The 12,730-nt window shown below is 33.4% G+C and overlaps 1 protein-coding gene across 1 annotated transcript in view; it reads left to right on the top strand.

Annotated features, from left to right (window-relative positions):
- LOC105541161 (probable ATP-dependent DNA helicase HFM1) overlaps nt 1–10,347 on the top strand; it is a 22,840-nt gene extending 12,493 nt beyond the window's left edge. Inside the window, exons 5-11 of the mRNA XM_011982065.1 lie at nt 1,934–2,193; nt 2,539–2,586; nt 6,817–6,887; nt 7,563–7,695; nt 8,579–8,730; nt 9,314–9,391; nt 9,611–10,347. Of these exons, the coding sequence (XP_011837455.1) occupies nt 1,934–2,193; nt 2,539–2,586; nt 6,817–6,887; nt 7,563–7,695; nt 8,579–8,730; nt 9,314–9,391; nt 9,611–9,790 (922 nt within the window). The 3' untranslated portion in view covers nt 9,791–10,347. The remainder of the gene's footprint in view (nt 1–1,933; nt 2,194–2,538; nt 2,587–6,816; nt 6,888–7,562; nt 7,696–8,578; nt 8,731–9,313; nt 9,392–9,610) is intronic.
- Nucleotides 10,348–12,730: the final 2,383 nt, after the last annotated feature.

The following is a 12,730-nucleotide window of genomic DNA, read 5'->3' as shown; positions in this document are numbered from 1 at the left end:
ATTCAGTTGTTCTAGCCTCATTTGTTGAAAAGACTGTTCTTTCCCTACTGAATGTTATGGCACTGTCATTGGAAATCAGCTGACCATAAATGTAAAGACTGGGTGTTGACTGACACCAACTGATTCTCTGACACCAACTTGGCATCTAACCAAGTTGACACTTAACTCCTGGAATTAGCGTCAGACCCCACAGGTTGAAGGCTCAGTTCTGTAAGACTGACCCCACTTTGAATTCCAGCTGAAAATGAGATTCCCAGGCTACCCACATTTCTGTCTGGCCAACTACAAATTTGAGGCTTCCATGACCCCATATTGGTTTTAATAATTTGCTAGAATGACTCAGAGACCTAAGGGAAACACTTTACTTACATTTACCAGCTTACTGTAAAGGGTACAACTCCAGATGAAAGAGATACATATGGCAAAATATGAGGGAGGGAGTACAGAGTTCCCATAACTTCTCTGAGCATGCCACTCTGTCAGCAGCTTGATGTGTTCACCATTCCAAAAGCTCTCAGAACCCTGTTGTTTAGGCAAGTTTTAATGGAGGTTCCATTTCATAGACAAGATTGATGAAATCACTGGCCGTTGCTAATTAAACTTGATCTTCAGCCCTGAATGGATAAGTCGTCTCCATTACTTATTCTGTAAGATGTGAGTGTTTTATCAGGAACCTTAATGGTTACTTCATCCCTTAGGGATATTGTGAACAAGTTACTTTGATAGATTGTCTTTTGATCAAATATAATACAGTACAGTCATAAAGATAAAGTGTTTCCTTGTTTTTAGAACTTTGCATAGAAGTAGTTCTTACACTGAAGTGGTTATTAGATATAGAGTTTGGGACGATTTAATCTGCTGATATACTTAGTTTACATCTTTTCCTCTTTTGGGGGGTACACAGTGCTGATTTGATTGGCTAGGAAAACTGTCTTATCTGGTAGCTTCTGTGGCGTGAAATGCAGTTGCTGACAACTTTTAATTCATAACAAGTCTGTTAATTTATTCCTATAAATTTAATATGTTAATATAATTGAGTAGCTTGAATCACTTCAGTTAAATTTAACTATTAGGTGTTACAAAATTTACTATTTACTGTGACTATATCTAGTGACTTTTTCTCTCTCTTAAGCACTTTACTGACTTTAAATGGAATATTAGTTATCTGTTGTTGTGTAATAAAATTATCCCAAAATTTAGTAGTTTAAAACAACAGTAAACATTATTATCTCTCACATTTTCTACAGGTTAGGAATTTAAGAACAACTTAGCTAGTAGTCCTGGCTTAGGCTCTCTTGTGAGAATGCATAAAGATATTGGGGGCCTCTCACAAGAAGGCCACAATCAAAATGTTAGACATGCTGCAGTCATCTGAAAGCTTGACAGGAGCTATCAGGTCTCCAAGGTGGCTTGCTGTCCTTGACTGAAGAGTCAGTGCTGGTTGTTGACAGGAGACCTCAGTACCTGTCCACCTGGCCTCTTCACAGGGTTGCTTGAGTGCTCTCTTTGTATTGTGACTAGCTCTCCACAGAGTGAGAGATCTAAGAGACCATGGAGAAAGGGGCAATGTCTTTTATTACCTAGCCTTGTAAGTCAAACATTTGCACTTCCGCAGTACTCTGCTAGTTAGACAGGCCAGTCCTGATTCCGTGATTCAATTTGTAGGAGATTGCAAAGGTGTGAGGAGCAGGCAAGGATCTTTGGGGCCATTTTTGGAGGCTGACTACCACAAATGGATTTCTCTGAGTTTTAGGAAAGTAGACATACTTTGGTGATAAACTTAGCAAGTTATATTTTAGGAGAGTGTTTAGCTTTTTTGTTTGAGTAAACCATAATCTATGAATGTTTTTAAAGGGGCCAATTTTATGCTAGTTTTTCATATTCCAAGGAAGTGTTATAAGTGAGAAAATATGTGGGTCTTTTTTTCTTGCAGATTATTTAAAATATCTGACAATATACATAGGAGTGCTTATTCCAATGACAGTGAATTGGACTCTCACATTGGCTCAGTGAAAATTGTACAAACAGAAATGAACAAAGGGAAATCAAGGAACTATAGCAGTAGTAAGCAGAAATTTCAATATTCTGCAAATGTGTTTACAGCAAATAATGCTTTTTCTGCTTCTGAAATCAGAGAAGGCATGTTCAAAGCACCATCTTTTCCAGTTGCTTTCCAGCCTCATGATATTCAAGGTAATTTCTTGCTTTTTCAGTTCATTTTATGAGTACAGACTAATCTGCATTTCTCAGCATAGGGGAAAATGTAAAAATATAGTAAATGTGAGTAGATTATCTCTCTGTGCAATTACTGCAGTTTTTTTATTATGTTGCATTATTTTCTAAGCTGGGCTGTGTGTTAAAATATTTTATCCGGTGTGCTAAAAATATTTTTAACTTTGCTCTCAATAAAAAGTTGTGTTAGTTTTGTTGAAACAGTTTTTATGGAAAGGATAAAAATATTCATTTCAGGTCGTAGCTGCTGACCATTAAAATTTTTTAAATATTTATATAAATATGTACAGTTTTTTTTTTTTCCAGAGGTAACAGAAAATTGTTTAGGTTCCTTGAAGGCTGTCACAGAAATTCGTATCCTTTAAGTTATTTACAATAGCTGCTTTGTATTTATTAAATCATAATTTTAAAATATTTTGTTTAATTGTGTTTCTGTTTATTTATTTTGATTGATGGAGAAAAAGACGGAAAAGTTAATCTTTTTGGTAATGTAAGAGGTACATGTGGCCGGGTGCGGTGGTTCACCCCTGTAATTCCAGCACTTTGGGAGGCCGACACAGGCAGATCGTGAGGTCAGGAGTTTGAGACCAGCCTGACCAACATGGTGAAACCACATCTCTACTAAAAACATAAAAAATTAGCTGGGCATGGTGGTGTGCACCTGTAATCCCAGCTACTCAGGAGGCTGAGGCAGGAGAATCTCTTGAACCCGGGAGGTGGAGGTTGCAGTGAGCCAAGATTGTGCCACTGCATTCCAGCCTGGCAAAAGAGTGAGACTCCATCTCAAAAAAAAAAAAAAGAAAAAAAAAGTATGTGTGCAATAGTGCTACTCAAGGTGTGATTGCAGACTGGTTTCAATTTGTGAACTGTTTGTTATCAGTTTATGACAAGTTAAGTACAGAAGTCAGATTTGTATTATTGGCAGAACTCTGAGCATATTTACTTACAAATAGGTACAGATAATTTCTCATCTTTTGAGAAAGAGCAGCCAAATTGGGTTGAACTGGGCAGGGGAAATGGATGAGAATGGGACATTGTGTGGATTAGGGACATTTCTACAGATCAGTGTTTTTGAAAATCTAATGTGAAGTTTATACATAGAATCCAAGTTTCAAGTCTGAACATTTCCAGTGTAAATATTTTGAGTACGTTTGTGTGTTCTGGAGGTAACATTTTCTTTGCTTCTTTAATACCCTGTTTATGCCTATAATAGTGCACTTCTTCTGTTTTAATTCACCAATAGTTTATGTGACCATTTCCTCATGATCTATGAACTCTTTGAAGGCAAGGATCATGACTTAACTTACTTACCTGCCTACTTCCAAATACATTGAAAGGCAGATAAAGTAAGGCAGGTAAAGTAAGGAAATTGTTCTGGCAAAAGTATAGACATAAGCAAGGGTGAAGATAAAAAAGTATGAAATATGTTTGGAAAGAATAAGCTTTCCAGTTTGGCTGAAGGGAAAGATATGATTAAAGAAGTAATAAGAAATATTACATAGTTATCTTAGGATCATGTCATATAATGTTATGAATACCAAGGTCAAAGGTTTTTTTAATTTTATTTTTGTTTTTTATTTTTTCCCCCAACTTTGTTGAGGTATAATTGACAAATAAAAATGGTATATATCTAAGGAGTACGACATGATTTTTTTTATATATAAACATTGCAAAAATAATTACCACAATCAGGCTAATTAATGTATCTATCGCCTTTCACAGTTATTTCTTTTTTATGGTGAAAATACTTACAATCTCTGTAATAAGGAGAAACCATGTAATATTTTTGAACATGTCAAATATCATCATTAAAACTATGCTTTAGGAATATATAATTAGTGACTTACTGCTTGGCAATGTTCTAGCATCCACAAAAGTTATGGTCTAGTTGACAAAATGAAAAATGAATTCTGGATATTGCATAGCTGTGCTAGAGAAATGTAGCAACAATAACTAATCTTGGGTACTCCAGGGATCATCTGAGATAATTCTGAAGTATGGTTAGAAAATATTTGCCTGACTTCTCATGAAAAGTCGTCTCCAATGCAGATAGCTGATTTGAGTAAAAATGAGGGAGAGGGATCAATAAGAGGGTTATACATGTTGATATAGTAACTATAAACAGAGCCAGTGTTTAGCACTTTATTCAGCATGGTGTCTCAATGCTGCCACACTTTCTTTGGTGATCAAAATAGGATGGAAACATAGGAAATATATTAGCAGTAACCTGTTAAAGATGTTTAATTATCTGTACAATGGCTGATTCTCCTTATCCCTTACTGTAAAGTCTTTCCATATGACACTGGCTTTTAAAGAGCTTTGAGGGTCTTTATGCTATATTAGCACAGCTGAAATGGTTCTGTTGTTTAGGGGTCTTTATTAGTTAGGACTACTGCTTACACGTGTGTCCACTGATTTATTGTCCAAAAAGTTCATTTTGTATAAAACTCATTGTCCTATACCTTGTTTCCAAGTATGTATTTAAAGTGGAAGACTGAATGCTGTTTGTGATAATTTGAGAGTTTGTAGATTACTTGGACACACCTTATTTTCTTATTCTCTTTAAATATTTTACTACATTTGAATCCTCAGGGCAATAGAAGTTTTCTCAGATTGATCCTACCACAGTAGTCTTGTCATTTTCAGTTCTGCAGACATTTTCCCCATAATTTCAGTGACACTGCTGAGACTTTATTGAATGTAAGGCCAAAAATTGATTTCAGTTGTTGATAGTGATGATAAATGATGTTAGCAGTTGAGTTTTCTTATGAGCTGAAACACTGATTCTGTATCTACTCTGAATCAAAGATTCATTTTTGTGAATATAAATTGATATGGAGCTATCTAATGAGAGAAAAACCAACATGATGGCCCACTCATAGGCTTGTTGCAAATAAATATTTGATAGTAAGAGACATGTTTTGAAGGAAAAATGAGATTCCTTCTAAAGCTTATGGATTTTCAAATTCAAAATTACGTTTTTGTTTGGCACAGATATGACACTTTGCACACCAGAAAGTAAAATGAGGATTTATAAATTAACTGCTTGATGTAATAATTGCAAACCTATATTAACTGAGTACTTACTGTGTGTCAGGCACTGTTCTTGGTATTTGGGATATGTCACTGAAGAAAACAGAGAATGAATCCTTGCTTTTGAGGAGATACCATTCTTGGCATGAGGGTAGTGAAGAAGCTATATCTCAACAGCTGTAACAACATATAAATAAGTCATAGAGTTTTTTTAGAAAGTGGTGACTATTATGGAAAAAGAAAAAAATAGAGCAGGGTAAGGGGGTTAAATTGGGACTGCTGGGATTTGTGGCTCAGGGTGTAGAATTAAACAGTACTTAGGGTAGACCTTGAGAAGGTCAGATGTAAGCACTTAATGGAGGGAAAGGAGCCAAAATATGGAGGGAGGAACAGTCTAGGCAGGGGAAGGCCTCATGGCAGGAACATGGCTGATGTTTTTGAAGAACAGCAGAGTTCAGTATAGCTAGAGGAGATGAGTCAGGGGGAAAGAGTAGTAGGACATGAAGTCAGAGAGAGAAAGGCAGGGGCTGATGCGGGGAGGGAGTGGCAGTGGGAAGACAAGATCATGTAGAGCCTTATAGCCATATACTTTGAGAGAAAGGAGGAATTTGATCAGAGAAGTAATATGATCTAAGTTTAAACAGGATCACTACAGCAATCCATCAGTTCTTATATATCTTTATAAAAATCTAGTTGTTTAAATAACTGTGTACTTGTGTTCTCAGATAATGTTCTTAACCATCTTATATCTTCTGATAGATTATAACAGTCTCAATTGTAGGAACTCATTTTCTTCTTTATTTACAACTTCCCACAGCTTTCTAAATCTATAATGTATTCTGTATATAGTGTTCAATGACTGTAGTTGATATATTGTAAGAAGAATACCATGTAAATATAGATATCTCCCAATCTGTCAATAGACCCTCACCTTGGAGAGGGCACAGTTTATTCTTCATATCTATTTATATTTTTGAACTTTCTTATAGGGGAAGGATGATTTAAGTTCTTCCTGCCAAGCCAGTATGTTGATAATTACAATTAAACCCACCACTTAACACAACTAAATTATCAAAAACAAAGAGATTTAGTATTAAGTAACCAGAAACACATCAGCTAATGAAGTACAATCAATGCTCAATGAAATAGTTGAGTGAAATTCTGTACATTAAAGAAGAGATAAAAATCAACTGGCCTTGTCAAGGTAAATAAGAAAAAGCACGACTCTGGAAAAGATAAACTAGAAGTATAGTTCTGATTTACTTGCCATTATGTACTTGCATCTCTTCCATCATATTTAGCACTCAAGTATAACCCTTATATAATCTCTTATTTCCCTATAGGAACTTTGCAAGTTCTTTTCAGAATATGGAATGTGACTGGAGACTAGAATAATTTATGATAATTCTTTTCTTAAGATGCCAAATAGCAAATGTTAAAACCTCATCATTAAACGTTGTCAGAATGAATATTAATATAACTTAATTTTAAAATTAAAAGTAACCAATTTTTTAAATTCTGAAATATTTGACTCCTTAATGTTATTGTAAGCGGCAAAATTTAGAAGTATTTTCAAAGAATTTCCATATTTCAACTATATACAGTCCAAAGCCTTTGATGATGTAAGTATTTTATTTAACTTATTTATTTTTCTACCTTTCACTAGGTTGTAATCACTAGATTGGGACAGCTGGGATTTACTAGATCTTTATGTTTGCACTGCCACACTCAGTGTCTAGCACATTATAGGAGCTCAGAAAATATTTGGTAAATGAATACGTGTGATTTTCATAGGTGGATTTGTTTGTATTTGAGTGCAGTGGTGAAATCTCAGCTCACTGCAACTTCTACTTTCCAGGTTCAAGCGATTCTCCTGCCTCAGCCACCCAAGTAACTGGGATTACAGGCATGAGACACCACTCCTGGCTAAGTTCTGTATTTGTAGTGGAGACAGGGTTTTGCTTTGTTGGCCAGGGTCGTCTTGAACTCCTGACCTCAAGTGATCTGCCTTCCTTGGCTTCCCAAAGTGCTGGGATTACAAGTGTAAGCCATCGTGCTCAGCCAGGAATGATTTTCTTCTAGGTCTACATTGACAAATAAAACAGCGTGATAAAATACTAATAATGTTATTTTTCGAGAGTAGAGGCTCTAGAGCAAAGTTACAATTTCTATAACTTTAGAGGAGAAATGTTTGAATTATTATTCCTTAGATTCTTATTAAGACGTTTTTTTAACAAATTGAGAATGTGTATGAAAAATTCTATATGTTACATGATTGATAACTTTTTATTTTTTAGCTTCTTTACACAGATAGGAATTTTGTGATTTGTGCTCCAACTGGTTCTGGAAAAACTGTAGTGTTTGAACTAGCTATAACAAGATTGTTAATGGAAGTACCATTGCCATGGTTGAATATTAAAATTGTTTACAGTAAGTATTTATTATAAGAGTGATGATTAATTATAATAACGAAAAACCATTGAAGCAAAATGAAGAAATGAATTTAGTTTCTGGCCTTAGGAATTACTTGGTTTTCTATATATTTCTAGTAAAGTCTGGTCTTATTTGTCATTAAATTTAAAACACATTTTCCAGAATTATAAATAAAAAGTAATATTTGAATTGAGAATTTGACTTTGATATGCTTATTTTTTAAAGGACAGGCAAAATGAACACATAAAATCAAACATTTTGTCATTCTAGAAATTTGCATAGGCACTTTTACTCTCCTTTCTTAGGTGTGTATTTTTAAAATGTTTTTTTAAATCAAAGTAATATATGCATATGGATTAAAAATCAAGTATCACTAAAGGCCTTATGATGAAAAGTAATCATCTTCTGCCCTACCTTTCTCCACTTTTAGTTACACTTGCCTGAGAAATCATTTCTATTTTTAGTTCTTTTTGGTTATTGCCTTGATACCTCTAAATCAAACTTGTCTAACTTGTGGCCTGCAGGCTGCATGTGGCCCAGGATGGCTTTGAATGCAGCCCAACACAAATTTGTAAACTTATGACAATTTGTAATGTTTGTAAAACATTATGAGAATTTTTTTTCTTTAGCTTATCAGTCATCGTTAGTGTTAGCATATTTTATGTGTGGCTCAATACAGTTCTTCTTCCAGTGTGACCCAGGGAAGCCAAAAGACTGGACCCCCCTGCTCTAAATAATATGCCTATATTGTTCATTTTTAATTTATCAATCTTAGGAGTATGTAGATGTGTATTTTTATGCTAACTTTATTAACCAAAGTTTGTGAAAATAATTTTAAAATTGAACTGATGTTCAAAGTAAATATTTTATACTGTTACAGTGGCACCAATAAAAGCCTTGTGTAGTCAGCGTTTTGGTGACTGGAAAGAAAAATTTGGACCAATAGGATTGAATTGTAAAGAACTTACCGGAGATACAGTAATGGATGACCTATTTGAGATTCAGCATGCCCATATTATTATGACAACTCCTGTAGGTATTATTTATACTTTATGATTTCCTTAGTTCGTTAGAAAATACCTATTTTTCTTTACCGAGACAAAAAGTTTAAAAAATACAAACTAGAAGCATATATTTACAATGTAAACAAATGAACATTAAAAAAATACTACAATTCAAGACCCAGAAAGAATACCTACAAATCAGTAAGTAAAAGACAAATGACCAAATTGGAAAAATCGACAAAGAATAGGCAGTTTGTTATTGTGGATACTTTGCAATCATATTTATTGCTTTATTCTTTTACCTAAGTAGTGTATATTATAGAGGGAGGTCCTTGGTAGAATTTAAAAACAGGTAATAAAACTTGGACTTAGAATATTTTGTGGTTCAGTGTAAAAATAATTGAGGGCCCAGTTTTAAAAATACCTTTAAGACTGTAAAAATTCTTTAAGTATTTTTTAATTTTAAAATATTTTTCAGGATACTCTTAAGGGATCAACCACAATTGCCCATTATTTGTAATATGTCATGTTAAAAATATTGATATCTGAATATTTATTATAATTCCTTATCACATTAAATTACTTGTATGCTTTTTTTTTTTTCTGTCTAGGAAAAATGGGATAGCATGACTAGGAAATGGAGAGACAACTCTTTGGTTCAACTGGTTCGACTGTTTCTCATTGATGAGGTAATGAATGCATTCACTTTCACAGATAAACATAAAAGGATAATTAGAATAAGACAGAAAGAAAAAAGACATTTCAACCAAACTATGTGTTTGTTTTATCCCTTCAAATGGAAAATGCTCATTTTCTCAAGCAAGAATGTTAGTAGTATTGAATATTTTAATTGATTACATATATTTATAATTCTATAGCTAATGATTTTTTCTTGATTTCCTGCTTAGGTACATATTGTAAAAGATGAAAATCGTGGTCCAACTCTTGAAGTTGTAGTCAGCAGAATGAAAACTGTACAGTCTGTGTCTCAGACTTTAAAAAATACCAGCACTGTTATTCCAATGCGATTTGTAGCTGTATCTGCAACAATTCCAAATGCTGAGGATGTGAGTTACAATTTTAGCTGAGCTCTTAGGTTTTTTATGACTTATGACATATTTAGTTATTTTGATCTTAGAGAAAAGTGAATTTTTTTGTACTTTGCTTTAATAGGAAAGTATGTTGTAGAAAGTTGTGGCTAGATCTCATAAATATGACAGTATTAAGGCCATAAAATTTGGTTAATCAAGTTTAATAAAATATTTTTTGTGGACATGTGGACATCTCTTGTTTGCTAGTATCTAAAAGTCTTAGTTTCATGGGTCTCAGGTGCCTCATAATAACTTCACTAATAATATGTGATGGTTGTTGTAACTAGCTGACTCTAATTGTATAGCGAAGTATGGTGGAGAATAAAAATAATTGCTTAGATGATTACCACTTGCTCCTCAATTCTGTATGCTTGGCATTGTGGTAAGCACTAACAATAGATGCAAAAGTGAAAATACGTGGACTCCATCCTTGAGGAGGATCTCATGGTTAATGAGGTACATGGACATGTAAAGAAATAATAATATGCCATATTGTCCTTTCCATAATGAATATATGACTTAATTTTTTCTTCAATTTTTAAGTAAACGTCTTGAAAAATAATAGTCTCACTCTACTTTCTCACTCCTACTTACTTCTCAGCCTACTATAATACTGGTTTTCCCCTACTACTTCTTAGAAATTGTTTTCACAAATAGCCACTATATTGTTTATTCCAATGGAATATTTTGTCTTTATCGTTAATTTGGCACAATTAATCATTTTCTTGTTCTTAAAATGACAGCTTATTTTGTTTGTATTTGTCAAGAATAATATAGAAAAATTTAAAGTTTATTAAAACGACAAAACTAAATCCTAGTGTTTGTCTTTCCACATGTAGGAAGCATAATGTATATACTTTTTTTTGTAAGCATGTAGGAATCATAATGTATATACTCTTTTTTTTGACCTGCATTTCATCTATTAACATTTTTATATCATTAAATATTCTTTAGTACTATTTTTGTGGTTTTATTGTAATTTATTTATCAAACAATGTAATAATGGAAGATCATTTCCAATTTTTGCTATTGTAAACAGAGTGAAATTAATATATCTGAAACATCCATGATTATCTCCTTAGGGTGAACTTTTAGAATGAAATAACTGAATCAAAGGATATATAAAACTCTAAAGAAGCACTTCTTTCAATAAATGTTATATTCATTTACACTTCTACCAGAAGCTATTTTCCTATATCCTAACACTGGATCGTTTAATAGCGGAATTATTATTGCTGTTATTATTTTTAAATATTTACAGGATTTATTGTTTAGTGTGGTATCTCATTTAAAAATTTTTTGCTTCTTTGATTTCTACTAAAGCAAATATTTTTAATGTATTTATCAACTACTTTAAGTTCTTTTTTAAAAACTTGCCAGATTATGTCATTTGCCTTTTTTTCACTTTGGGATACTAAATTTTTCTTACTTACTTGTAAGCCATTATTATGTACTAGTACTCTCTAATTCATCAAACTTTTCCCCTTTGCGATAAACACTACTTCTGTGAATGCTGTTTCTCTGTCTCTTTGTCAGATCTTCCTCCGTTTTCCCCTAAATTAAGGTCTTTATTCTTGGCCTTCTGCTCCCCTCAAACTGTAAATTCTTGTGTGATCTTATCCCTACTCATGATAACCTTGAAACTATTTTAATGTTTTCTTCCTGTCAAAACAAGTCAGTTTCATAGCTGGGCATGGAGCCTGATTATTAACTGGGCTATGTAAAGATAAAGATTGCTTACCACAGTTCCAGAAACTAACTAGTGACTCTAGGTTGAGTCTGAAGTTTGCTTTTGGCACTGGCATCTCTCAAGTGTTTGTTGTCTGCTTAAAAACTTGTCAACCCTTGCATACCTAAACCAACTATTACTTTGCTACTATTTATCTAATATTTAGGACAACACAAAAGAGATGTCAGCTATTTTGAGGCATAGTTTTCAAAAATAGCAAAGAAGGTAAAATGATAGTGAGAAATTTGGTCTCTGTGACAAAACTGATTTTAATTTTTCTTTGGGATTCTTATGAAGGAAAATAAAACTAATAATAACGAATTGGAAGTTTACCATGATGAAAAGTGGTATAATCTTGAAATACTACTGTTGGTAGTGTTGACTACTATATCAACAGAATAATATTAATGGAATATGTAATATTGAAAAAGACAGTATACTTGATTAAATACTTTTACAGCTTGACCTTAAAGTGATCTGTAATTGGGTTGTTTTTAGCAATAAAACTTTACTAGAAGAAAGTTTTAATGCACATGTTTTTGTGTTTTAAAGATTGCAGAATGGCTTTCAGATGGTGAAAGACCAGCTGTATGTCTGAAAATGGATGAGAGCCACAGACCAGTGAAACTTCAGAAAGTGGTCCTTGGATTTCCCTGCAGCAGTAACCAAACTGAATTTAAGTTTGATTTAACCCTCAACTACAAAATTGCCAGTGTTATACAAATGTATTCTGATCAGAAACCCACACTTGTGGTATGGATTGTTGATAGCTTATTTTTTAGTATATTCAGTTTTTAACATGATTAATACAAAAGTTATGAATTTATTTTCAGTTTTGTGCGACAAGGAAGGGTGTGCAACAGGCTGCTTCTGTTCTTGTGAAAGATGCTAAATTTATTATGACTGTGGAACAGAAACAGAGGTATAGTTTTTCATTTTTTCATGGAAGTAGAAGGACTTTTAGGGCTCATCTAGATGAGATGAGAAAATTAGGCTTGTCCCATAACCTTGGGGTAAACGTCAGTGTCCTCATCTATAAAATAAGGATAATGGTAATTTTGAGGATTAAGTGAGATAATGAGTCTTAGTGCAGGGGTGATCCTGGTTTCTTGAATGATAAAGATTATCCATACTGATAATCTGATGGTCAGATTTCTTGAATGGTAAAGATTATCCATACTACTGTCATTTTTTTTAACCTAATTTCA

The sequence above is a fragment of the Mandrillus leucophaeus genome, unplaced genomic scaffold (genome assembly GCF_000951045.1).
Source record: "Mandrillus leucophaeus isolate KB7577 unplaced genomic scaffold, Mleu.le_1.0 Scaffold2344, whole genome shotgun sequence".
Taxonomy (NCBI): domain Eukaryota; kingdom Metazoa; phylum Chordata; class Mammalia; order Primates; family Cercopithecidae; genus Mandrillus; species Mandrillus leucophaeus.
This window is presented reverse-complemented; position numbering and strand designations above follow the sequence as displayed.